Source organism: Pempheris klunzingeri, chromosome 11 (assembly GCF_042242105.1).
Source record: "Pempheris klunzingeri isolate RE-2024b chromosome 11, fPemKlu1.hap1, whole genome shotgun sequence".
Lineage (NCBI taxonomy): Eukaryota > Metazoa > Chordata > Actinopteri > Acropomatiformes > Pempheridae > Pempheris > Pempheris klunzingeri.
This window is the reverse complement of record NC_092022.1, coordinates 19292829-19318076: the sequence shown is the minus strand read 5'-3', so window position 1 is coordinate 19318076 and position 25248 is coordinate 19292829. Positions and strand designations below refer to the sequence as shown.

Here is a 25248-nt window from a genome sequence, read left to right as displayed (position 1 = left end):
GCGTGCTTGTGCTCTTGCGTGTTTAAGTGGTCTGCCTCCTTTCCAGGTCTCTGTGGTGGAGAGGACATCATGCGTCATGCAGGTCCTACTGATTTGGCCACACATTTAAGTTGCGCGTTGATCGTCCTCCTGCATCCATATTGTTCATGTTTGACATGTATCTGTAACTTTGTCATCATAATTTGCTCATGCTGTGATTTGTTCTTTGTTGGTCTGTTACTGTACACATGACATATTGCATGTCTGTCTGTCCTAACTAGGAGAGGGATCCCTCTTCCATTGCTCTTCCTGTTGAAGGGTTTTTTGTGGGGAATTTTTCCTTTATCCAAATCACGGGTCTAATTATAGAGGATGTCGGATGTGATACAGGCTGTAAACCCCCTTGAAGCATATTTGTGGTTTGTAATACAGGACTATATAACTAAGATTAACTTAATTTGAGGTTAAATTCAGGAAACAAAAACTAGGCAATTCCTAGAACTGGACAGGTTCTAACATGTGCAGCATACCAGCGATAATAACAAAACCATGCTGGATTCAAAAGCTTTGAGTAAGTGCTTTTAAAATCTGATTTGTGGGGGGGGGGGGGGGGGGGGGGTTGAAACTGGTTTCCAGGAAGAGAAAGACAATGTGTCATCTGTCATCAAATCCCGCATCATATTTACAGGCATTTACCTTTGTGATTAGTCATCATTTAAATGAGCAAAGTGGAGCTGATTTGACAGTTTCAACATGAGCCAAGTATGTAAAACAGCGACACACATAGATTTTTATCAGCAATCTATTCTATTCAGGTTATTCTAGTCTGTTCAGGAATCAGCTGGTGCCAGGTAGTACCGAAAGAAACATGTTGATAATGTTTTTTTTTTTACCTGCTACCTAACTCTTATATATTAACATCTTGATAATGATATCTCTAGTCTTGCTGTGCATTTATTTTTACTGATACCCCTCTTTAACTTTAGAATATGGAACTTCTTAAATAGCTTGTAATTTGTAGGGCTTAAATATTTGCTGCGTAAGAGTAAAGTATTTTCTATTCATTCTATTCATGAGACACATTCTTTCAACGTGTAGTTTAGTCATCAATCAAGCCCCACCACTGGATAAGACCCGCCCCCTGAGTATGAAAGATATGCTCAGCTGGCTGTGTGGTGAGTTAGTTGCTTGACAACACTGAGGCCACAGCACAGACAGATTTTTCATTCACATTTTTCAACCCTGTGCCAGAACTGCTGTGTGACTTTAGTTGGATGTTCACGTATTTTGGAGTAAAGCTACAGATTTTGAGAAACAAAAAGATAAAGTGGCTTTTGAAAATTTATTAGGTACCTACTTTCTTGGATTGGATTACCTGCTGTGTCATCTATACAAACAAGGCTGGAGAACTGACAACAGCATGGCTGTGATCCTGTGGATGATGGGTCTCTCTCTGCTCATGCATGGCTGTTTGTGCAGTATTGGACAGGCAGACAGAGGCTGCATGAAATGGAGACAAAACGGAGAGAATGTTTGCTGTGTAACCTGTCATCCTGGTAAGTGATAAAGGATATAATAATTATTACAACTACTTATGATTTTGAACTGATGAACTGGTACTTAAGAAGATACTTGACAATAGTTCTGAGGAGATTTCTTTACCTCCACAGGTCAGTATATACACTGTTGCCCATAAAGTTGGAATAAAATGTTTTTTACCTCTTCTCATGAAATGATTGTGACAATGTGATTTAATCTTGATAAAAAAGTGTATATCTTCTCAACTTTATTGATCAAACTCTACAATTAACCTTTGCAAACTGTGTATTCAGGCTTTAACAAAATTGGGGGTATTGAACAATTATTCCAACTTTATGGGCAACAGTGTAGTTTGTATATACATTCTGTCCCTGAGGTTGCTATTTTAATTAACTGATGGTTTTAAAATTATCAAAACAAAAATAACAATGAACAATGCTTTTACAGTTGTTAAGAGTCTGCTATTGTAAAAAAAAACAACAAAAAAACAAACCATATTCCAGCCTTTGAGCAGTTCCTCCGTGGTGGTTACATGTAACCAACTATAGTTTCAGTGGTTTTTCAGCTAATACCGCAACAAAGAGAAAAAGCGTGGATGGTGCATCCGATAAATCCAAGAATTTGGATCTGTGATGCATACAAATACATGTCATTACAATTCCAAAACAGCATAACCGTAGAGCTGTTTTCCCCAAACTTCTTCCTGTGCTGCATTACAACTTCTAAAGGGGGAAAGTCACATTACTTTGTGCATTACTGTTTAGATTATTGACATAGCTTAACTCACGAAAGCTGACATCAGCTAATGTGACAGAGCTTACACTAAAACTATTAAGTGTGTGTCTCTCTTGAATGTCTTTGTGTTTGTAGGACACCACATGTTCAATCAATGTGGTGCAAACCCAAAAGATCTTTGCACTCCTTGTGAGCCCGGGACATTCACAGTGGACCCTAAAAGCTTCAGGTGTACCAGGTGTACGCAGTGTGTAGGTATGTTAACAGGTCCTATTGGTCACAACATTGCGGACATTTCTTCAGTTGTGTGCCGCAAGCCCAAAGATTTTGTAACTCTCTTGCCATCTCTTTGTATGTGTAGGTGCTCACGTCCTTGAGAAAGAGTGCACAGCCACAAGTGACACCAAGTGTGGCTGTAAAGAAGGACTCACCTGTGGCAATAGCCGCTGTTCCTTCTGTGTTAAGACGTGTGGCAAAGGTCAGGAACCCACAGAGAATCGTAAGTAAACTCATAATAAGCACAACTTTGGCACATACACAATCGCTTTACAGGTTACATTGACCTGACTTCCCAAATCACCTGTATGACTGTCTTCACAGGTTCTTGCAGACCATGTCCAGAAGGAACCTTCAATGACCAAATTCAGCAGAAGTGTAAACCCTGGAGTACCAAGTGAGATATAGCCTCCTCTAAAGACAGCATTTACCATTGCAGCCATGTTTTGTTGTTGTTGTTGTACTGATGAAAACACAGAAAAATCACTGGAATTCTTTTTTCACTGATTTATTTCTTATTATTCTCAAAGGTGTCCCAATCCAGATCAAAAGATTGTGGCCAAGGGAGATACATTTACTGACATTAAATGTGCTACTACTACTACCACTATTACTACTAGCAGTACTACTGTTTCACTTCCTACATTGGGAAAATCAAAGAAACCTGGTAGGATACAATTTTATTCCTCTAATGCACTTGTGCTTTAATTCTTATTTCTATTCAAAGCCATCAGCAATTTCTCACTGTTTTGTACCAGATCCCACAAAAGAGGCGCAGCCACTGATCTATGTGATCACCAGCATAGTTCTGATAGCCTTTAGCCTCACCATCATCATCATCAGCATCATTGCGGCCATGAAAATCATCCAGAGAAGAAGAAAAGAGACGAGAAAAGAGAAGGCAAAAACGGAAAACACAAAAATACAGATAATCAGAACCCCAACAGGTAATTACTACTGCACTTCATGATGTATTATGATCCTGGCCATGGTACATGAATAGTGATTATACAGGATGTTTATCAAACCAGTCACAAATACAGCAAAAAGTCATTTGTCATCTTTTTCTTCTTTAGATGATCCCAGGACATTAATTGCAGTTGAATGCAGCTTCCATGAGGCCCAGCAAGAGCAGGGCAGCAGCACAGAATCGCTTGACTCCAAGGACTCCTCAGACCAACTTATTGCATGAATCGAAGGCAACTGGGTTAAACTGCAACACTGAAATACCTGTTGTGTTTTTGTTGAATTCTGTGACAGGAAACAGGATATCCTCAATAAGATAAGGAGTCCTTCTTTGTGATATTGAGCCCCAAGTTTGGAGGTCTTTGTTGTGGCCATTTGCTTGGTTCTAAAAGAAAGAAACAGAACACAGTGTTCACCCAGGTCTCTTTCATCCACCCCCTTTTCATTTAACAGAATAACCAAAGCCACGGTGAAAATTTTGATAGGTCAAGTTAGACGTAACACTTTGCCATAGAATTACACCAGGATATGATTAGTTATCTTATGAGGATACAGTAAATTTACATAGAGGGGGAATTCTGGGAGGGAAAAAACAAAGTGGAATACAACAGCCTATTCATCATGTAAGCAAGAGCAGACAGTGAGGCTGTTTTTTTTCCCTTTCAGTTAAGCTTGAATGATACAGCAGTCCTAAAATTGCTGTGGAAGGTTTTGAATTATTGGATTGTGTTTGTTACCAGATAATGGTAAAACAACAATCTTACAATTTTGTAGCCTTCAGAGGCCGTTGGACAGAACCTTTCAACTACTTTCAAACCAAGCACTCAAGACTTGCACCAATGGACTGTAATACTGTAGCATCTGAATGAGAGTGAATGTGAGATATTTGCATGTCTGAGCTGTTAACCCCCTGAGCGTTGCTGTGTGAATGTACAGTGCCAGTGGGTGTACAGCAGGTTTCAGTTTCGCCTATTACTGAACCTGCATATGTCTCCCAAAACAGATGTTTTATTTTATACAACCTAGTTACCTTGTTTACAGCTGTAACCCTGGTTGGCAGCTAAAATATGACAATGTTGTCTCAATCATTATTCAAGGCGGTGAAATATGATTTATAAGGGAATAGTTTACTATTTACATGTTTTGTTTCATTATTTAATGTTTTGTCTATTGATGTGGACTACTTTGTGTGATAGTGAAAATAAGAAGATAATAGCTTTGTGTATTATTGTAAGTGCAGCTATCATGTTGAAGACAGCGTGGCATATAACCTCTCCTACCCTTCATTACAAGGAACTATATGGACTTTCCTATGATTGCTTCACTGGTGTCAAAAAGTCCAGTTTCCTTTTTTTGTCAATAGGTAATCCTACAACTCAAATGAAGTACCAGGGAGTCTACAGCACAGTAGTCTGCAGTCTGTAGCATTGTTATGGTTTAAACAACACCCTTAGGCAAGCGGAGACATGCCTCTTAAGCAAGAGTTTGGCAACACAGTGGGAGATGATTGGAATGCAGATGACTAATTACATTAAGTGGCTCATGTGGGAAATCCATGGGACAAATTCTAAACACAATGAGCAAGTATGTAACGCACTCAAGATATCAGAATAAGGCTCAAGGGTCATGTGGAAACCCCCCAGTCAGTCCTATACTCCTCTCTGCTTTCACTTATCTTCTAACACAACGGAGTGGGCAGCGAGATCAGACCAAGTGGGACTTTTTTTTTTTTTCATGTCTTTTGTCTAACGTATGTCTTTTCTGAACTGCAGCAAGCATATCTATTTTCCGAGATGGAACATTTGAGAAATGTGCTGTGTGGGCTTACAGTGAAACGTTAGCCCACACCTATAGTAATGTACCAGTGCGTAAGTATGAGTCACAGCTCAAGTGAAGTCTGTTGAAAGACCACAAAGTTCACAGGTGTTACATTGATAAGAGTTACTACAGTACAGTCTGTAAATCATACAGTAACCTTTCCAAAAGAACTAGAGCACTTTACTTCACATGTCGATTGTTACCCAATTAATGTCATGCACTTCTGGTTTGTTTGGTGCGCCAGTTTATCTTTATGCCTCATCATATTTTTTTTTAACATGACTTGTATTTTTAACATTTGTCTCAAGTACTGTATATGAGCACTGGATTACATGTAGTTTGCATTATTTTACATTGTACTTTTTAAAACAGTCAATAAAAATGTGTATTTTCTTTTTATTTGTTGCACTTTCATACAGAACAATTGCATTTATAGTGGTCCACCTAAGCAGTGGCAAACTTCATTAGAAAAATACAAACAAAAAAAATGTGGGAGTAACATGAACACACAGAAACAAACAAAAAACATAAACTAAGAACAATTAATGAGTATATGTGTGTAGAAAACAAATCAAATCTGTTTTTCAAGCAAGTTTTCTGTTTAGTGAAATATGTTAACTAGCATCATAATTACATCTGGACTGATGAAAACCCTCCTTTGAAAAATATACAAAAACATGAGTTGGATATGTATCAAATAATCTAAGCTTAAAAAGGTCCACTTACAAGCTTTCTGGAGTTTTCAACTTCAACTGAGCGAATGGAGCTGGCTCAGGTGGCTCAAGTGTGGAAATTCAGTCATGTGATAACAAGGGGTCATTCATGGGAGGGAGCCTAACTGCTGTCTCAGTTGAAGGATGGTCTTTGGTGTCTGCGATGAATGAAGGTGAGATGCAGCCGAAACCTTCACAAAGCTATTAAGTGGATCTGGACATTAGAGATTACTCTGTTACATGTACTGTCCTCAAATGACATATTTACATCTGGATATTACAAAACTATTTCAGATATACTTTGATGGAGGTTGTAATTTGGTTTTTCAACAAATGGGATTTCCATTTAATAATGGTCAGATAAGTTCATCTGATTGTCATCGTACTATTGTAAACATGGCTGCTGTCCTGCCAAGCTGCTTTGAAACAACGTTGGAAGATACTCCCAAAGTAGCTCACCTGAAACCCACTTCACTCAGGTTCAAGGGTTATCATAGTGATTGTTTCTTTGTCATTTGGATGCTCCCCGTATACTGCTTTAAAGGTTCTATGTATGAGATTCTGAGCATTAATTTATCAGCAAACATCTATTTGCTATGTAACATTGTGGTGGAGTAATGGTGTCCTGAGCAGAGGGTGAAGTCACACTCCCTCTCTGTGCGTTTTACTCCAAACATCCTGGTATTTTGCTTTGGTAGTGGGTCTGGCCACAGGTGCATGTTAGTGTGTGTGGGCTGAGTCGTTCAGTGAGTGTACCCAGTAGCAGAGTAGGCTATACAGCCGTCATCTAGTTGGTCTGAATCTCGTATATAGAACCTTTAACTAAAAACAAATAAAAGTTACAAATATAATAAAAAAGGTATACTGTTTAAATTAAACTCAAACAATAGTACTCAAACAGTACTCCAATGAACCTTAATTTTCCCTTTGAAAATTATAAAAGGCATGAGTCCAAAGTGTTTTCATTTTTCACTTGATCAAGAAATTTTAATTTATCACTTCTCTTCAGTTATCTCTTTGTTCCACTGCTTTAAAGTGCTGTTAGGGGTGGCTGATAGAAAAAACATGTCATTTTCAACATTAAAGTAATAAGTAATGAGAATAGCTGAACAGATATTTAGTGTTATAAAATGGATTTGCACTCCAACAGCACAATGCGCTGAAAATTACTGCTGCTTGCAATTTTCTTTCTTCTCTTTGGATTTAGTACGTCCTGATTTGTCTGTTTGTCGTTTTGTGGGGGGGATGAAAGTTGGCTCCTCCAGGGAGTCGTGTAGGCCAGACTGCGGCATAGGAAATGTCTGACAGGTTGGACCTATTATTGGAGGAAACAGGATGTGAGTGTCCAGCTTTTGTTTAAATGGGTTTCATTTTGAGTGCCATTTGTCCTGCTTACCGTACCTGTTTGTCCCACTCTGAGGCTCTCTGTGCCGTGCCTCCTGGCCTGGAAGGTCGGGTCCAGCTCTTCCGCAATGTTGCGGATCTGCTGGACTTGTCTGTAAATGCAACAGTTGCAAGTCAGCATACAAAGAAATTCAAAGACACGTTAGAGTGCACAATGCAGACCTTCATTGGTTTTATGTATATTCATGTAGAGACATTTACGGTATAGTAGAGATGGGGCTGGGTGGCTGGTTCTCTGGGGAACAGTCCTCAGTTGGGGAAGGCAGACCCTCTGAGTCAAGCCTCTCTCGCTGGACCTTAAACAGTGGACAAAAGAAGAAGTGCTGTGTCAAAAAGTAAAGTGGATCTTTAAAAAGACATGCATTACAAGACATGTACAGTCTTTGGATGCTGAAAGGGTTTTGAAAAGATAAATCTGTACATCCGGTGCAGCGTGAATCTAACATGCAGCATGACCACATTTACCTGTCTGTCTCTTGCAGCTCGTCTGTCGTGATGACTGATCATCGCTCTGTGCTCGCGCCAGGATGCTGGCCCTTCTAGCTCACGAGATCTACGCTTTGACTTAATTTCCTGCTTCTGCATAAAACGTGCAATTTCCTGGTGCAAAAACGCAACAATAAATCATTCAACAATTGGATGTTAAACATGGGTACTGACAACACCTCAGTTAATCATCATACCTCGTCCTGTGCGACTTGTGCTACTCTGAAGTCTCCCTGTGGGTACGAACTAGATGGGGAGGGCTGGGAGTTCTGCCAAAACAAGAAAGTCACTGTTAGCCAAAAAAACGCATGAAAGGAGCAGCCAATCTTCTGTCCCATTTCTTCTACATCTAAATGACTGTGTGACATGCCAAACTCTTTGGTCCTTTACCCTCCTCATCCGCTTTTCCTCTTCCTCCTGCAGCTTGCGAGCCAGTTCTTCATCGTGTAGGACCTGATGCAGCTCCCTCAGGTCCAGGCTTGCCTCACCAGGCTCTGGTTGCACCGACGCTCCTTTGGATGAGGTTTGAACGTGTTAAAATCACAGCTGAAGTGAATATGACAAACATATGAGAAGTGAAAAAAACATGAAACTCAAACATCAGCGATGAATCACATAGAGGTCGAGGTTGAAAGACAGATGTTATTTCAATGACACAGAGAGGATGCAGCTTTTAAAAGGCATGTTGCTAGATTTTTGAAACTACTTATTTTCAGACTCAAAGACTGATGATGAAGATGAGAATGAAAGCACACACTGAGGATGATTTCAGGACTACCAGAATTATAGATGATCAGGAAAAAGTTCCACTTCAGTAGGAGACCCCAAGTCACCACAAAAAGTCCCATTTGTCCAGAGTGGACGATGATTGAGATAAGATGAGAGGAGCAGATGTACACAGAGAGGTAGGGAGCATAGCTTGGAAAGATTATCCTCTGAAGACTGGAATTGGCTGCAGTTCTGGGTGTTACCTGCTGCCATGCGCCTTGACTTATCCCTGGTTGAAGCTCTGTTGCCGCTGAGGCTTTGGCTACGCTGTGGGGCTCTTCGGCTGGGCCGCTCTACTCTCCTCTCCACCTCCTGCTCCTCCTCTGAGCTTAACCTTTCTTCTATGGTCTTGTGCCAATGCCTGTGTTCGCTTGTTGTCCTCTTGACCCTGCAATCATTTGCATTCCTCTCCTCCTGGTCATTGTTAGTATATCTGTGCTCGCTCAATTGCCTACCCCCCTGCCCTCTGTTTACAAGATGCAAATCTCTACTACTAATCTCACTCTCTCCGTCATACCCCACATTATTTCGGTGCCTGTCTCGGCCTTCTCTCTGATCTCTCCCACAGTTCTCTCTGTATGACAATCTCCTCCTCTCCCTGATATCTCCATGGAAACTGTGCCTGGTGGTGGAAGCTCTCTGGAAGACTCTCTGATGTGGTTGGGAGCCGCCGCAGGAAACCTCACTCCCGTGAAGCACCTGGCTGTCTCTGCTATGGGGCCTTATCTGCAGTGGCACCCCATTGCTGCCAAATCTCACAGGCACACCCCTCTCTCTGAGGACCTGGCCTAACATTTCCCAGACTCCACTGACTGCACCCCGCTGTCTGTTGGTGCTCCTGGTGTCATCCTGAAAACGAACATGTTTGTCAGGGTTGTCGTTATAGCTCCAGGTTCTTGCTAGGTCTCTATTGCTTTGTCTACTCCTGTCATGTAGTCTGACAGATTCACTGCGACTACATCGCCTTTCTCTTGGCTCTAACCTAGGGTCTCGATCCTGATCTTTGCTCCTGTGCCAGCCCTCATAGTCTTCTCTGTGGTTCCTTTCCTGATCCAAATTCCTTGGCCTCCTCTTCTCTAGGATACGATTTTCATAATAGTCCTCATCACAGTCTCCTCTCTCTTGTTCACCGCCTCTGAGCTCATCTGTGACGTGGCTGCGAGAGCACAGACTTCTGTAGTTTCTCTCTTGTGGCTGATGTAAAGGTGCCCGCCATCGAGGAGGTGCCGTGTTGAGTCTTTCATACAGTCTCTGGGACAAGACAGAGAGCTGTTCAGAGAAAACTGTGTCCGAGTCCTCCGAATCCTCACTCAAAGGCTCTCTCAATTCACTCCCGATTTCCCTAAATGAATCTGTGTGTCCTTGATTTGACCCTGAAGTTGTGTTTTTCAGGGCCCTTACTCCCATGGGGGAGTCAGCCTGAGGCTCAGTTAAGTCTGAGTGGTTGTGTGAGGTAGAACACTGCCACCTGGTGGTGGTAGATGAGTACTGCTCCTCTCCGTGGTGAAGGCTGCCGAGTGTGTGCTGGTGTGGAGATGGCAGTGAAGGACCACTGGCACTGCCTTTAGTAATGTCAAACATGCAAACACAAAAGCAGGGAGGATGGGTGAGGCTGTAAGGGGGTACTATTAGACATGTGCACTTAATGATGAGGTAACACATTGCATTAAAATTAGCAGCATGATACACAAAGTATATAAATGTTATAGACACAACTGAGGCATTCCAACATAATACAGATATGCAGTCATGCATAAAAGACAATATAAAAGACATGTTATATGCACTCAACTGGAGAAGGGAATGTTTTGTTCTTTCTGTAATAGATGGAGAACGACTTACCTATAATGATAAAAAGCAGTATCAGCAGAACAAAGCATGGTTAGACAGGAGCTACGCAAGCCCTGTTTTTGTCCTACTTTAAGAATAAATGATTCTGCAAATGCATATATGACATATTTTGTTCAACATGGCAAATTCCTAAAAATCCAAACACAATCACTATTTTCTTAAAAATGATTTGACAATACTTTAGGATTGCTGACTAATGGTGTCACATAGGCATACAGCCAGTCAAAAATGAAATAAAATGGAAAAAACAACTGTACCTTCACTATGGCTCTCCTGTCCTCTGCTCCTCCTCCCGATCCTCTGCTTCTCCTCTTCCTGCATTTGTTTAGCTATTACCTGTGGAGACACAGCCATACTGAGTGTTTGTTTGTATTATAAGCCACCCAAGCCACCCAATAAGAGTTTAGGCTAAAGATTACAGAGAAACTGAGCTGCCGAATAAGCAAATAAACACAGATACATGTCAAGTCCTTTTAGGTTTTGAGAAGAAATTTCAGCTATATCTGAGTGACTATTTTACAACCCCTCGATCTTAACCTGTATCAATTGCCATTTACGAGGTCATCATCTTGGTGTATTTCTGTTATTTCAAAACCGACCTATGAAATTTGCCATTTCGTTATCAAGCTAATAATCGAATGATCTGGATAAAAGAATTACAAAATGTCAAAACAAGCTCCTGTGTAAATGGTCAGGTTATACCACTAGTGTGCAACCATGAGTTGGCATGACTGCAAGAATTTTCATGAAGACATCATGTATGCTGTGCTGTTTTCAGCCAGCAGATGGCAGTGTCACATAGACTGTGGAAAACGAAACAAGGTGACAGTTGTTTTTCATAACTAAAAAACTTGTAAAATCATACAAGAAACAAAATCTTTAGGAAACATTTTAATTAATGTCTGTGATTTCGTCTGCCAGGAGGATGGCTTTGCTTTTGCTATGCTCTTTCCATGACGTACAACAAAATATTCTTACAATGTAGGTACTACTGTGTCTGTTTAACCTCATATCATTTTTTGCCTTAAATATACTCAGCTCCCTTAATCTATATCTATATCTAATTTCCATTAAAATAAAAACATAAATGTAACATGGCCCTGTTTGGAATTGAGTTTACACAGATGAGAATCTTGTCCATTAACATCTGGCATTTCTACACCAAATGCAGAGCCACATTGGGTCATGTAGTTCTACTGACATCTCAACAGTGGTTATTTAATACAAAGCCAGCTCTAGGTAGCCAAGCTAACTACTTCAGAGTTGCTTCAGGGCTGCAGCTGACTCAGTGGAAACTAGGAGACAAGAATACTTTTCATCTCCCTGAACTCTTGACCAGAAAAACTCCAACAGAAGCAGGTCAACAGGACTGTTTCACTTGAAGTAACACCTTTTCACTGGGGAATGTCTGCCCTAACCAGTGCTGCTATACTTGTGTGCTCTTTCAAGGAGAACCCCCCACCATGTCTATGTGTTGCTTTTCTTAGAAAGCCAGAACTAATAATGTTCCCAACAAATCAGCAAATTCTACCAGTGAATTTTATGTCTCTGTAGGATGCATTTGCAACATAAATCATAACTAAAAGCAAACGCAGCTCCTTTGCTTTGCAGTCAGGGCATGTGTGTCAGCTGCTTTGCCAGCATCAGCAGACAATTAGCAGCTTGCCATGGCAGGTTAGGTGTGGGGTGCCATAGGGATCTGGCATTTAAAACAGCTCAGCCTGATGCCTTCTGTTCCTTAATTAAAGACACAATCTACAGGGAGGCAAATATTTAATCAACACCTCCGATCAGCCAGTCATTAAAGCAGGCAAGCCAACAGGAGTGTTAATAGTTCATCATTTGATCCCAACATCAACACTCAAAAGAAATTACTGCATTCACACAGGAATAAATATATTTTCACTCAATGTGCTGTATAACCTAGAATGACTTTATACCCAGTAGGTAAATGAGGCTTCCACTGAACTGAGTGTATACACCTCATGTTGGTTCCAACAGAGTTCACACTCAGCCTCTTTAATAATGATGAATGAACCCCACAGCCTCTCTGACCTCACATCCTCTAAACAAGGAGCTTTTATAAACCTGTCCAAGACAGCCTCCTCTAAAAAGGAAACTGCAGGGTAAAGGAAAATATTATGCTGGAGCAGCCTTGTGACGCAGACCTCCACTGAACCAGCTGGGGAGTTTCATGGCAAAGTTGGCAACGTTTTTTTCCCCCATAGCTCACCTCTTCATTTCTATTGACGAGTAATCATATTATTTCTTTTTTTTTGTAAAGTAACCAATGGTCAGAAATGCACGTGTGCTGTAAAAATGCACAGACATAGTGTCAAAGTGTTTGAGGGGTCGGGCCTCTGCGTGAACACTGGAACAACAAAGGAGTGGTGACTGATGGGAACCATCTGGCTACCTCATCATGTTTGGCTTGCAGGATGAATTCTGTATTTACAACATTTTGATGAGATCTGGTGGTGTACTGCAAATTAGACTACTTTAGAGTAGGGAAATGGACAACATAAAAGTCACAACAACTATCACAGCATTATTTATATAAATGTTATATTTGTATTCAAGATTAGATGGTAAAAAAGTTAACTCATGTTGTCTAAATGAAAAAAAGAGTCAACAGTCGCGCTTGTGCCTCTGTGAGTCTGCACTTAGACAAAGCGGTACTGTATTTTGAGCTAAATGCTAATGTCAGCATGCTCACAATGATGATGTGAATATAATGATGCTTAGCAGGTATTTACCATGTTCAGATCTTGGTTAAGCATGTTTGCCTGAAAACATGTGCTTGTTAGCACTAAAAACAAAAGTTCATCTGTGGCTATGAGAGTAATTTTGCAGGTATTAGGTCATATAACAACGTATTGGACAAATGAAATGTTTGACCTGATGATGGCACTAGATGGAAAGTAATGGGATCACTAAAGGTATTACAATTTATCCTGAGGTAGATGATGATGAAAAGATGAAAGTGTGTACTAATTTTCATGGCAGTCCATCCAATAGTTGTCAGGGATACACCACAGTCAGTAGGATTCATCCTCCTAGGAACATGAATTTCAGAAGCAAATTTCTTGCAATCCGTCCTCCTAAATGTTGACATTTTTCAGTCTGGACTAGAGATGGTGGACGGACTGACCAACTTTGCGCTCTATAAAGCAATGCTGCCATTTTAGTAGAATAAAACTTATTCATTTAGACATGAGAAATGTAAAAAACAACACTGAGAACTGAGACTTTGGCCACAAAATGAAAATGGAAAATGGGTAAAATAACAATGTATAAAATTATTTCTCAGCTGTAATCATAAATGTAAAGAATGATCCTTTAATCAAACGTTCAATGTCATTAGGATGACATTTGACTAAGAAAAAAGCCCTTTAAAACAGAATTCCAATGTTTAAACAAACCTGTTTGGAAACGCAGTAACAATGTTAAACCATGTATAGGAAAGGATAAACAAATGAAGGCAGAGTCACTCTCCTGCTTTAACACTGATGTTTTCACTTAACCTGCCTGGTCCTCAACCTGCATAGTTCAGATTTTACACAAGTCGTGAGTATACATGCAGTTAGACTAAATGTGCACACATTTATGCATTCTGTATGAAGAGTTCGACAGTTCATGTCTTGATCAAACACAGGAATTGGTCGAACCATCATCCAGATGAGTAGCTGACGGCCTGTGTCTCTGTTTAACAGCTGACTTGGCTCATACAGCCCTCTTACGGCACAGTGGATACATAAGAGGCTCAGAGCAGCACTTTGCCGCAACCGCCAGTCATTATGGACTCAGTTAGTCCTAAGAGAGGTTAAAGTGAACCATATGATAGTCACTGACCTGCTGGTAACAGGCAGATAATTAAATGATATACAAGTATGTCCCCAGTGCCATATAACTCTGAGTGTGGAGCGCTGAACTTAAAGGATAATGCTGGTGCTATTTTAAGGTTTGGGTTTGTCCCTCTGGATTAGTCTACACACAGAATCATTAATCTACCTTCACAAGCAGCTATTTTCTGCAGCACAAACATTCCTACAGGTTTCGACTTCAATGTACTGAGTCAGATGATCCATTACAGCTTAACCATCAACACAGTATATTATGTCTCTAAGTTTTTAACAGGTATTATGATAAAACTTGTTAAAACTTTGAAACGATTGTAACTGACATAAATTCAAGCTGAACACAGCCACTCTCTCAGTGACAGCAGAAATGATCAACTATTAACAGCCACCTTTCAGGCCAATCGGGGCTGAGCTTTTAATACTCACAAGGTTAATTTCAGGTAGGATTTATAAGTCTCACTGTGGTTTTGTTAAACTTTCTGTTTTATTGCTGCATTATGTCAAGTTGAACTTGTCCATACACCACAGTGTTTTGCTCTGCTCTGGTTACTGCCTGCAATTTGACAACCACAGGAAAGGATTTGTTCCTCTTTCAGGAGCAAATCCCTCAAAATATTTCACTTTACAAACTTTGCTGTCACGTTTGTGTCTTCTTATTAGCCGGGACAAGATTCAGTTTCAAGTTAAGCTTAATACCGTGAAGGTTTTAATTTAAAAATGACAACATGAGTGACTGGTAGAGGAACAATGATTTTCATCCTTGTTTCTACATATCAGTCACCCAAGGGGCAAGTCTACGGTACATCTCACACAACATTCTCTGCATTTCTGTGGCCAACTGTTGCTAAGAGGTTCAAAATAAAGATTTGTTTTCCAGCAATCATATCTTATAATGGACTCAGAGGCTCATGGTTTAGTTTGAGCTCCTTCCCACAGCATTGACACATACAAGTCAGATGAAGTGAGGACATGTTTTTTTTTTGTCTTATATATGTTAACTCTGTGATCATCGGGCAACTTGACCCGTCTACAGAGTTTCTCTGTACTTGGGTCAAAGCACTGTTGGCACAGATTCAGGCTCCTCTTCAAGCCTGAATGATGGCTGGACAATGTTTTGACTGTTAAATGTGACTAATGCCAATAGTAAATTGACAGTAAGTAGAGCAATTATTGTGGATGATTCACCTGCCTCTTCTCATCCATACAAAAGTAGCTACTGTTTGATTGTTGTGCACTATAAAAGAGGATCAAATGCATATTTGGGTTCGTGGTAATCATGCACAGGTCGATTTGTAATTTGTGGGCAAAGAGAGTAAAACTGAATACATCATTGTATATTGAATAAAAACATCTTCATGCATAATTGAGGCTTCATTTTTGGCCTGTTTCAGTAAGCCTACTGCCAGTGTGCCCAGTGTGGGGTCTATTCATTTAATGAGCTGAAGTAAATAATAGTAATCTGTGTGTAGCACCCTGCTGACTGATGCACTGATTTCCAAATTGAAAAGACATGTCCCATTGAGGTAGGTGGCAGGTGGCTAACTGATGAGTGGGAGCAGATTTATGTGGCGTCACAACCTTTGCACTCTTGATAGCGTGTTAAACTGGTCTGAGCACTAAAACTTGAAAACTTCTGCATTAATCTAACTGGTGCATGTTTCACTGGAAAGGCTGTGAATATTAACTCCTGTCCATACCACTGAACTAAAGTAACAGTTTTTTTTAATATTGCGTGGATGGAGACAGAATTAACTGGTTTATAACAGTTTTGCTCACCTCATCGTCCTGCTCCCTTCTCTGGGCCTCCTCAGCACAACGCAGGATCTCCTGCTGAATTACACGGGCATACTCAAAGTCTTGCTCCTCCCTACAGAGCAGACAGGGCAGAAAAGACCATCTTACACTTTGACTTACTGGCAAACTACCAACACATGACACAACAATGTATTAAAAGGGTATGTGTGCATAGTAAATCTATACAAAGTAGGGTTGGGGTATATGCAGTGGTATCTGAATAGTACAGCAGTGTAAGCTGTGCTGTAGAGCACGGTTCACCTACAGTTGTCTAGTGGCCTGTCTAAGGCTGGCAGTCTGCTGGGCCTGCTGCTCCTCTTCCTCATCCTGCAGCCTTTTGGCTACACGGATGTCATTTTGCACCAGCTGGTTCTTCTGGATGTTGGTGGTATAGAATTGCTCGACTAGGGCAAATCAGAAAAAAACACAAAAGGGTAAGGCAGTATTCAACTCTTGGAAACCAGGGAGGATGTGTGGTCTATATTATAGTAATTAATAATCACTAGATTACCTCTGTTCTAAATCTGCTGATTTACTAGTATTAATGACTGTTGTGTTGTTGCTTGTGTGTCTGTGGCTTGCCCGCCAGACTCTTAAGAGGAGGAATCCTAAAAAACTTTTCACTTTGCTTACTGCAAAGTTGCAAAGACAAACCACAACAACTGTTACAGACAAAAGCTAACCAAATAGAGGTTCAATGAAAGTACCTTAGGCTTGCCAGTCTGTCTTGGTAAACCATGAAAATAACAACATTTCACTTAAGTAGGTTAAATTCTCTAGCAGCATAGCTAACAATGACAACATAGAAAGTGGTGATCGACTGAGACAGACTGGAGAGCAGCCCACATAATACAAATGACTAGACGTGTTTGTAGTGTGCAGCTGTGCTGCTGGCACATGGTGGCTTGATATTGTACTTACTCTCCTGCTCCTGCAGGTTGTGTGCCAACGCTCCATCCTCCAGCACAGCAAAGCACTGACACACTGAAACCACAGAGGACAGCAACACTTCAGGGGGGGCAGGGATGTAAAGGTTTAATAAAGTAAGAGATGGTAAAAGATTACTAAAACAATAGAAAAATGACATGACTTGTCATGACTTCTATGGCCCTATATAGCTCCATCGAAGAGCTAACAAGAGCAGAGCTCTTGGATGGCCTGAAAAACGACAATATTGTTGAGCCTTTGGTTCAGCACTCTGTCTAAAGGAAAACAATAGGATAGGAGTGCTGTGTGTCATGACAGCTGTTTATTTGACACAGACAAAAGGCGGAGGAGTGTCCCTCCAAACTTTAGAAAAAAGCTACCATCCACCACTCTGGCATGAATTTCCTGTTAATTATACAAAAGGCTTTCATAAAATCCCCATCATAACAGGGTACCAGCATTCCAGAGCAACACACATGGCCACAGTTTTTACTGCCTCCCAAAGTTACTGTGTTTGGTAGCAGCAGAGCAACAGGTCCACCTAATTCTGGCAGCACAGTGTGGCTTTATTCTATTTGGGTGCATGTGAGTGTATGTACATGCATGCATACTTTCTATGTACACATGACCACAAAATATATAACCTTTAAAACTTTTTGCCAATCTGCTCACTATGACTACCAAATGAAGATGCAAAGTTTAGGAGCTACAGTACCATCTACAACCATTTACACTGGGAAGCCTGTGCAGACAGTACAAATGTATGTAGTGAGAACTGTAAGGCTGTCGTAAATCCAAAGGCTCTCTGTACACCAACACTGTCTGGCTCTCCATACTGAGCCACTCTGTGGCCAACTGAGTCCTCCCTGTCCCGTGATCCCATAGTCCGGCCACCTGCTGCTGGATATGGTAATAAAACAAATCGGTTTCATGTCATTAACAGTGCCTAGCCTTGTCTTTTTCTGTCAAGCTGTCAAATACAGGGACTTAAATATAGACAAAAGAACTTAAGGCGCAATTATGCAGTTATGCAAAGAAAGTGTTCCCAAACATGTGAAGTCAAACAAATGGATAGTCAACAAGAGAGGCAGTTAACTGTTCTGTTTGAATACATTTTAAAACCACAATCATAGGGTGGTAAACACACACATTTTTGAATTACACTTTGATCTGTACATTGGTGTTGGTAGCTCCAGTATGTGTGGACTGTTATTCTCATCTATAAACATGCCAAGTGTTTACAGTAGTCTTTAATGAGCCACGATACCCTGTATGTGCTGCAGCCCAAGTGTGTTTAAAGTCTGTCAAACAAACTCTAAAGTTACTAAACAGAAAATAATCAGACAGACATCAGCACCACTGTGGCCCAGCTGAGCGTTTCCACCGGTAATAATGCTCCACAAGCCTAGGATGTGTTGGTGACAGGCTCAGGAGGCCCAATTCCCGACCCCATGCATGCATTACAGAATTCAGTCGCTTCAAAAGGTAATGGCACTTATTTAAGAAATTAACTTTACTCAGGTATTTTCCAAGGAAAAGAAAAGCAGGCGAGGTAGGTAAACAGAACAGGCATTTAGTCAGTCAGACTATAATAAACACGTGTATATTATTGAGAGACATAGAATTATGTAGCTTAAATTAAAGTGACTGCAAGTGTTACCCATTGCATATATTGTGTATGTTCTAGATCAGGGGCTTCAAGCCGTAGTTGGGAGACCTCCACTTTTAGTCTATTTTAATTGCCTTTCTAACCTGACTTTCAATTGGTAACTACAATAATTCATGGAATTATTAAGTATCTGTTAACCTTGATAGACAGAGCGGGAACATGGATCGAACAAAGGGATGGAAGAGACCCCAGCCCCTCAAATAAAATGCTTTGCTACGTCACCAATTTTCTTCAGGGAACCTAAAGAGGCCGTCTTTTCCTACAAAAGTATTCTCAAAAGCCAGGAGGACAGAACACATTGTTTAATAAGGGATTTAGCTCACTGCAGAGGGAAAAGCTCCCAGCCGGAGCCAGAGGCAGGGCCAATTAAAAACACCTGTCCTACTACTAATCCTCCCACTGAGCCTGAGATCAGATCAGGTGAGGCCTGTGGACACACGGCTACACTTACATCCATGTGCTTAATGCTCAGAATACTCGAGTTGACATACATATCCGGCATATGTTGTTTACAATAACCTGCCTAAGCTCTTAACCCAGCTATGGAAAACCTAGAAACATTTTATACAGCTGTAACACCATATTTCAGATGCCTAAAGCATAGATGTTAGACATAGGCTGTGTCTATACTATCAGGAATACTGTCCCATGAAAACATGCTAATACGGCAGTAACATGCTGACTTTATTTGACAGCAGGTTCAAATAAAGGACCTTTGAGGTGCATGTGAGCCAGTGTCTGGAATAATACACATAGAAACCTGGCAGCCACTGTAAAACAGATGACAAGGCTTCATCTTCAGTTTGTTTGCTTAAGGCTTCAACTGTGCTTTTTGATCCCGTTGTCAGATTAAGTGCAAATCTAAAACAAAAAAGGATATAAGAGCAGGAGACAAGCAAAGACCCTGCAAGTTACTTACCAGCTGAAGATTTGCTGGATGGTGTCGTGAATGAATGGGAGGCCTCAAAATTCATTGTAAGAGTGACATATCCAGGCTAGAGTCTATAGTACAGTGGCTAACTGAAAACACACGAAACATCAAGCATTATCATACCAGACTATAAGAATGCTTTGCGGCATGTTTTGAACCTGTTTTTATCTCTCCAAAGACATATACATTCCTTGATCCCTGTTTTGTCACTATTTTCACATTCCTTCTCTTCTAAATATACAGAGTCTGCTTCTTTCATTATTGCTGTACCTTTCCTGAACTACAAGAGCCTACTCCAAAAATGCAATGTGAAATTTCAACATTTAGAGAAGAGCTATTTGAGTTTATATAACAAGTCAAACTGAGGATGTCTCCTCTTTGTCCAGTTCTGTAAAGAGGGAAATGAGAAAAACTCCTGTAACATTATTGTGGTAAAATGTATTCAATCTCTACTTTCTAAATGCCAGAAATGGAAAAAAAAAAAAAGGAAGTTCTTTTTGGAAAAGTCTCGAGTACGTTTCAGTCTACAGGGCCTCAGCAGTCGGAGTTCATAGAATTCACCCAGACAGTGCTAAGCCACCAAAAGTGTCTGCTTACACCATAAATGACCACATAAGTCCACCCTGAGAGTTAACCCATACCAAGACAGACGTGCATTACCACTTACACCTGTCGTGGAGCTTAAGGGACTATCCGCTAAATGGATCTCCAGCCTGCCCTTATGTGTCCAGTCTGTCAGTGAGGAGGGATTACGTCAAAGGCCTCGTTTTAATCCGACAGGACAAATTGGCCGTTCAAAATACGAGTTTAGTCCTAAATCCAACTCAGACAGCAGGGAAAATGAAAGGAGGAAAAGATTGAGGAAAATGACAGTCCTGCTTCTGTGAGCATGCAAGTGTGTGTGTGTGTTTGTGGGTGTGTCTGCACTGCGGGTTAACTTGTTTTTCCAAACTCCCTTAAACTACGGTCACATTACCCTTCAAGGGGAGGGACATGCAGACTGTGTTATTATGACTGCTAAACAGGTTTTGAGGGGCAGGGTGTGAGGCACGTGTTCAGTGTGAGTCCAGGCCGAGTGTGTTTTCAAAATCTTACAGAGACTACCTAATGTAAGCTTCTTAATAAGGGCACTGAAAAGACCCTGTTAGTCTGTGTCTGTTTGCTAAGAGGATAGTAAATCAAAGATCCAGCAGACAACAGAAACTGGCTGTGGCATTTGAACATCGGAGGCTCAGATCCACTACGGGTTAAGATTGTGTCAGAAAAAATCTAAAGATCTAAAAAGATTTAAAAATCTTAGCAGCACCCACTGTATTAGCCAGTATGTTCCCCAACAGTGTGTGCAGAGTCACTATAATTCCTACTTTAACACAAAAATTCAACATTACTGGTGGTCAAAAAAAGAAAAATGATACATAACTATCTTTTGTGCTTTTTGCTGATGTGACTAAATCTCATAAGTGAATGTTTGCACTTTGCCTTTTAGAACAGCTGAAAAACTCCCACCAACATTGGAGAACTGACAGCCAATCATCTAAAACAAAATTATGCAGATTATCTCAGGCATCCAGCGCGAGGGAGCAGCCGATCAAACACTGACAGAGATATTTCTCTTTCATCTTCGCAGCCACTTGGATAGCAGCGGTAGCAAGTGCCTGCCAAACAAAGAAACTGGCGAAAGGAGAAAATGACAAGGGTTCTATTTTCAGCCAAAATCCCCCACTGACCGCCCACACTGTCTCCCTCTCTCTCTCACTCACTCTCTCCTCCTCCCTGGTCTGTTCTGTTCTCCTGTTTGCTGCTTTTTGCAAAAAAATTCATGAAGTGTCTTTCCATCCCACGGCTCTCTGTGCTCTGTTATAAACTAGGTGAACTGGGCCAGCTATCTCATGAACTGGACCAAGCTGTCATGGACAGCAAAGGGAGGTGAGGGGTAATGGGGCTCTGGGTCAGTTGGTGAGAGTGAAATTAGGAACGGGGGTGGGGGGGGTGGGGGAATTCCTCTGGGAGCTGCATTCCCTCAGTACATCAGGCTATATCGGGAGCAGCCAGAGGAGGGACAAAACAGGAACTGATAAGGGGGGCAGTGAAAACAAAGAAAGCTGATTTGGCTCAGACTCTCGGATGGGGAGGAAAGTGAAGGAGAAGTGAGACACGGGGAACTACGTCTCTTAGGGAAATTGAAGCATAAACACCCACAATGGGACATTGAGTAAATAACCCCAGTGGCACAAAGAGAGACATCAGCACAGTTTGGCACAAATTTGTTTGGTGAAAGTAGATGATGAGCGGAAAAATGACATCAGCCAGGCAACCGATTTACATGTGGCTATTGTCTCAATGAGCAGTTTATCGCTGCTATTACTGGCTTTGTTTGTGCACTGGCCCCTGCTCGATAAAGCATGAAAATGCAAAGCTGCACAGTGTGCCCTTTGTGTATGGAAACAAGAGTGGAGTGCTGAATTATCTCCCTTGATAAAAGACATGCAGACCTATTTCTATCCTATTCATTAGTGTGGACATGCAAGGACTGAGTCAACGGTCGACACCGAGGCCACAGCTTAGACATTCCTTACCTGTAGCGTTTTCATACATACATGCAAACACAAAACTAATTTTGCTCAAAAGAGCTGTGTTAGTACACCAATAGCAAATTCTGTAGCTGCCCATGTGATCTTTTTTCCCCTGATTTGGAGATGGTTCTGCTTTGTTAAACTTCACGGTAATTCTCACTCCAACTTGCTGTTTCTTAGTATCTGAATATCCACGAGAGGCACACATCATAAATACTCTGAATAAACAAATATTGAATTTTAGTTTCAATGTTTTCCCAGTCAGTTTTGGAATTGTTTGTTCTGCATTAGCAGTTTTTTTTTTATACTGCAAGTCAGCATGTTTCAACTTATCAAAAAAGCATAAAAACAGACTTTACCTATGTTGCAGTCTTCATTTCAAATGATAGCACTTTCTTCCCCCAGAAATCGCACATACCTGCTCTGCTCTTTCTTATCTGCACCAAGCACAGCAGACCTGTTATGATAAGATCCATGTCTGTGCAGCCCTGTGACTGAACCAGTGTCTGCTGCATGTAGTCAAAACACAAAGCAAGCTACTTCTTTTCTGAGATGATAGAATTGATGCCATAGGAAATCAAGCGCAGACACACAAGGTCAGAAGAAAAAAGCAGCCATTTGGTGCCAAGGCCGTTTTAATCACAAGGCCAAATAAAAGAGAGACGATGGTAGACAAGTCTGTCTGTGTGGAAGTGTCCCTACTGGCTCCATGTCTGCGAGTCAGTAGCTGAGACCTCTGACCTCCCTGTGGGGGGGCTCAACAAAAACAACTTCTCTCCAGGACAGACCATAAACTATGGCACAGTCTGCACACACTTTTTTATGGTCAGCTGTTAAAATGGCTCACTGTGGGAGTGTGTGCTTACCTTCTCGGACACGTGGAAGGTTGGACTGGTCAATTTCCAGCTCTGCCATCACTGTCCCTGTTCTGTCACTGCCTCATGGTGAGACTGAACACTGACACCACAGAGGGGGTGCAGGAAGTTATTAACCTGGCCAAATGAAATGGGACCTAAAGTAAAGGTACAAACCAGAGTAAACCTACAAGAAACATTTGGTAAACAGCAATGTCTTTCAGTTAAACAGCTACCTGGTTATATCTCATGCATAAAAGCCAAATAATTACCCACAAACTTCAGACTTTCTAGCTGAAAACTAATGACAGCTCTCACTGGTAGCAGCCAAGCTAACTCGAGCAGCGCTGTTGTTCACATTAACTAGAGCCACTAAGGTGAAACCACATTGCAGTAGCACGAGGCCACTTGTTTATAGAAGCAAAGTCAAAAAATAAACATGAAATTAATCTGAGTAGCGAAGAGTCAGTGTTTTCTAACCCACCTGCTCCAGCACGCTGCCCACACAGGCTCCGGTGTTGTGTGTGGACGCTACAGCCTATTCAACAAGTACCAAACATGACAGCCAAGTGTCAACTTTGGAGTCGTCCGCTCCGCCGCACTTTCCCTCCGTCCTTCCCTCCCTCCTTCCTCTCTCTTTTTTTTCCTCCCCGTGGCTCTACAGATGGGACAAAATGTCACGGACGTGCTTGCCCGTTTCTAGCGCCTCTACTTTTGGTGTGAGTTTTAAGCGAAAGCGACGGTGGTTGTCCATGAATGAAACAAAGCCCGTGTGAGCGGTGATGGGAAGCCGGGGCGGACAAACTTAGCCCGCAGTCCGCCTCCTCTCTGCTCCTGTTCGGCAGCACCGGGGGCGGTCAGTGGCTGCTGCCTTCAGGTGCTCCTCCAAACTCAGACTTATCTCTGCCAACATGCACCCGCGATTAAAAAACGCCTGCTTCAGTCGACATATGAGGGAGCGAAGACGGTTTTCTTTTCTCGTTTTGAAATGTATTACACACAGAGTATACCGAGTAATGCTGGGAGCCTTGTAAAGCTGGTAGTCGGGGTAAAAGGTTAGACTACATGGATTAAGCAGCGTAAAGGTAGCATAATGGCCAGACTGCCGGACATCAGCACAATGCAGTGCTTTCCCTTTTAGTTGGTGACACTGATCCCACGTAATATTACAACTCAAATATCACCCAGGCCCACGCACCGACTTTCGTTTGTGCTCAGAGTTGCGATATTTCTAACAGTTACTGAAGGCAGCACTTAACCAGCCGACAGTGGAGCTGAAATTTCCATAGTGGGCGTGAAATGGTCTGCGTTTAATTAGGCCTGTTTTAATTGTGATCATGAAATAAAGATGGAGAATTGGCAAATCCAAAAGTTTTGAAGCCAGATCCGACAGGGGAGAAAATCATTTTACTCCTAATTCAAGAAAAGGCTGGAAAAAAAGATTTAATTAGTGGAAAATACCAACCATTATTATTTCTCCTCCAGGGTGCATTTAAATCATCCTGATGGAGCTGCAACTTAACTGATCTTACACAGATGGACAGGAGGCTTTCGTGCTCCTATGTTGAAAAATGACATCAAAAGTCTAATTTCTCAGCTTAATAATATGCTGCTTTTAAGAAGTGTCTTGAAAATGTCAATGATGATGGTAATCTAGGCTCTTTGAAATGCTCTGGCCACAGGTTTTGTGATTCAATTCGCACTCTGTCAAATTGAGAATCTCTGAAGATCAGACAGGAACCAAGAGGACTGTCTAGAGAGATATATACTGAAGAGTTTACAGTGGAAGAATGTCCTGGAAGTGTATATATACTGTGGTTTTCTACACTTACTGTTGCCCCCTGCTGGCTGCACTAAAGTGACAAAAACCTGCCAGGTCACATGGCTGAAAATAATAGAGGAGGTTTGTTGGACATGTGTAGACAATAACAGCTCGTGTCTGGTGTGTCTGTGGGGTTACTTTAGAGCTGAAGCAAACGATAACTTCATTAATGGAACCATCACACTGCCGTCGCATGTTCTGCTGTTACAATATGGAAAAAGGGTACTTCACAGTTTCAGAGAAAGATCATTTATTCTACTTGACCTCATTTTATTTTGCTTCT

General features: G+C 41.4%; 2 protein-coding genes across 4 annotated transcripts; one reads left to right on the top strand and one right to left on the bottom strand.

Moving 5' to 3' along the window:
• Positions 1-1196: 1196 nt before the first annotated feature.
• On the top strand, positions 1197-4571 carry tnfrsf9a (tumor necrosis factor receptor superfamily, member 9a). Its single transcript, XM_070839817.1, has 7 exons — positions 1197-1535; positions 2389-2508; positions 2615-2752; positions 2854-2926; positions 3060-3196; positions 3288-3476; positions 3606-4571. The coding sequence occupies exons 1-7, from the start codon at positions 1400-1402 to the stop codon at positions 3719-3721; spliced, it is 909 nt and encodes a 302-aa protein (XP_070695918.1). The 5' UTR covers positions 1197-1399; the 3' UTR covers positions 3722-4571.
• Positions 4572-5601: 1030 nt separating this feature from the next.
• Positions 5602-23791, bottom strand: ccdc187 (coiled-coil domain containing 187). 3 transcript variants are annotated; one of them, XM_070839814.1, is made up of 13 exons: positions 23628-23791; positions 23156-23301; positions 17111-17173; positions 16455-16593; positions 16172-16262; positions 10793-10871; positions 8888-10246; positions 8307-8428; positions 8114-8185; positions 7896-8030; positions 7632-7726; positions 7428-7522; positions 5602-7341 (listed from the first exon to the last, which is right to left on the bottom strand). In XM_070839814.1, exons 2-13 carry the CDS (start codon positions 23202-23204, stop codon positions 7193-7195), a joined length of 2448 nt encoding a protein of 815 aa, XP_070695915.1. In that variant the 5' UTR covers positions 23205-23301; positions 23628-23791; the 3' UTR covers positions 5602-7192. The 3 variants fall into 3 exon arrangements, with proteins under 3 accessions (XP_070695915.1, XP_070695916.1, XP_070695917.1); XM_070839815.1 differs by having other exon boundaries at positions 23156-23246; positions 23628-23642; XM_070839816.1 differs by lacking the exon at positions 8888-10246.
• Between the last annotated feature and the right edge of the window lie 1457 nt (positions 23792-25248).

Excerpts from the sequence above, each read along its gene's own strand:
- tnfrsf9a (XM_070839817.1), top strand. The coding sequence starts at position 1,400 with ATGGCTGTGATCCTGTGGATGATGGGTCTCTCTCTGCTCATGCATGGC. Across the intron at positions 1,536-2,388 it reads CTGTGTAACCTGTCATCCTG|GACACCACATGTTCAATCAA; the intron begins GTAAGTGATAAA and ends TTGTGTTTGTAG. Across the intron at positions 2,509-2,614 it reads CAGGTGTACGCAGTGTGTAG|GTGCTCACGTCCTTGAGAAA; the intron begins GTATGTTAACAG and ends TTGTATGTGTAG.
- ccdc187 (XM_070839814.1), bottom strand. The coding sequence starts at position 23,204 with ATGGCAGAGCTGGAAATTGACCAGTCCAACCTTCCACGTGTCCGAGAA. Across the intron at positions 10,247-10,792 it reads ACAGGAGAGCCATAGTGAAG|GCAGTGCCAGTGGTCCTTCA; the intron begins GTACAGTTGTTT and ends ACATTACTAAAG. Across the intron at positions 7,342-7,427 it reads CCTCAGAGTGGGACAAACAG|GTCCAACCTGTCAGACATTT; the intron begins GTACGGTAAGCA and ends CTCCAATAATAG.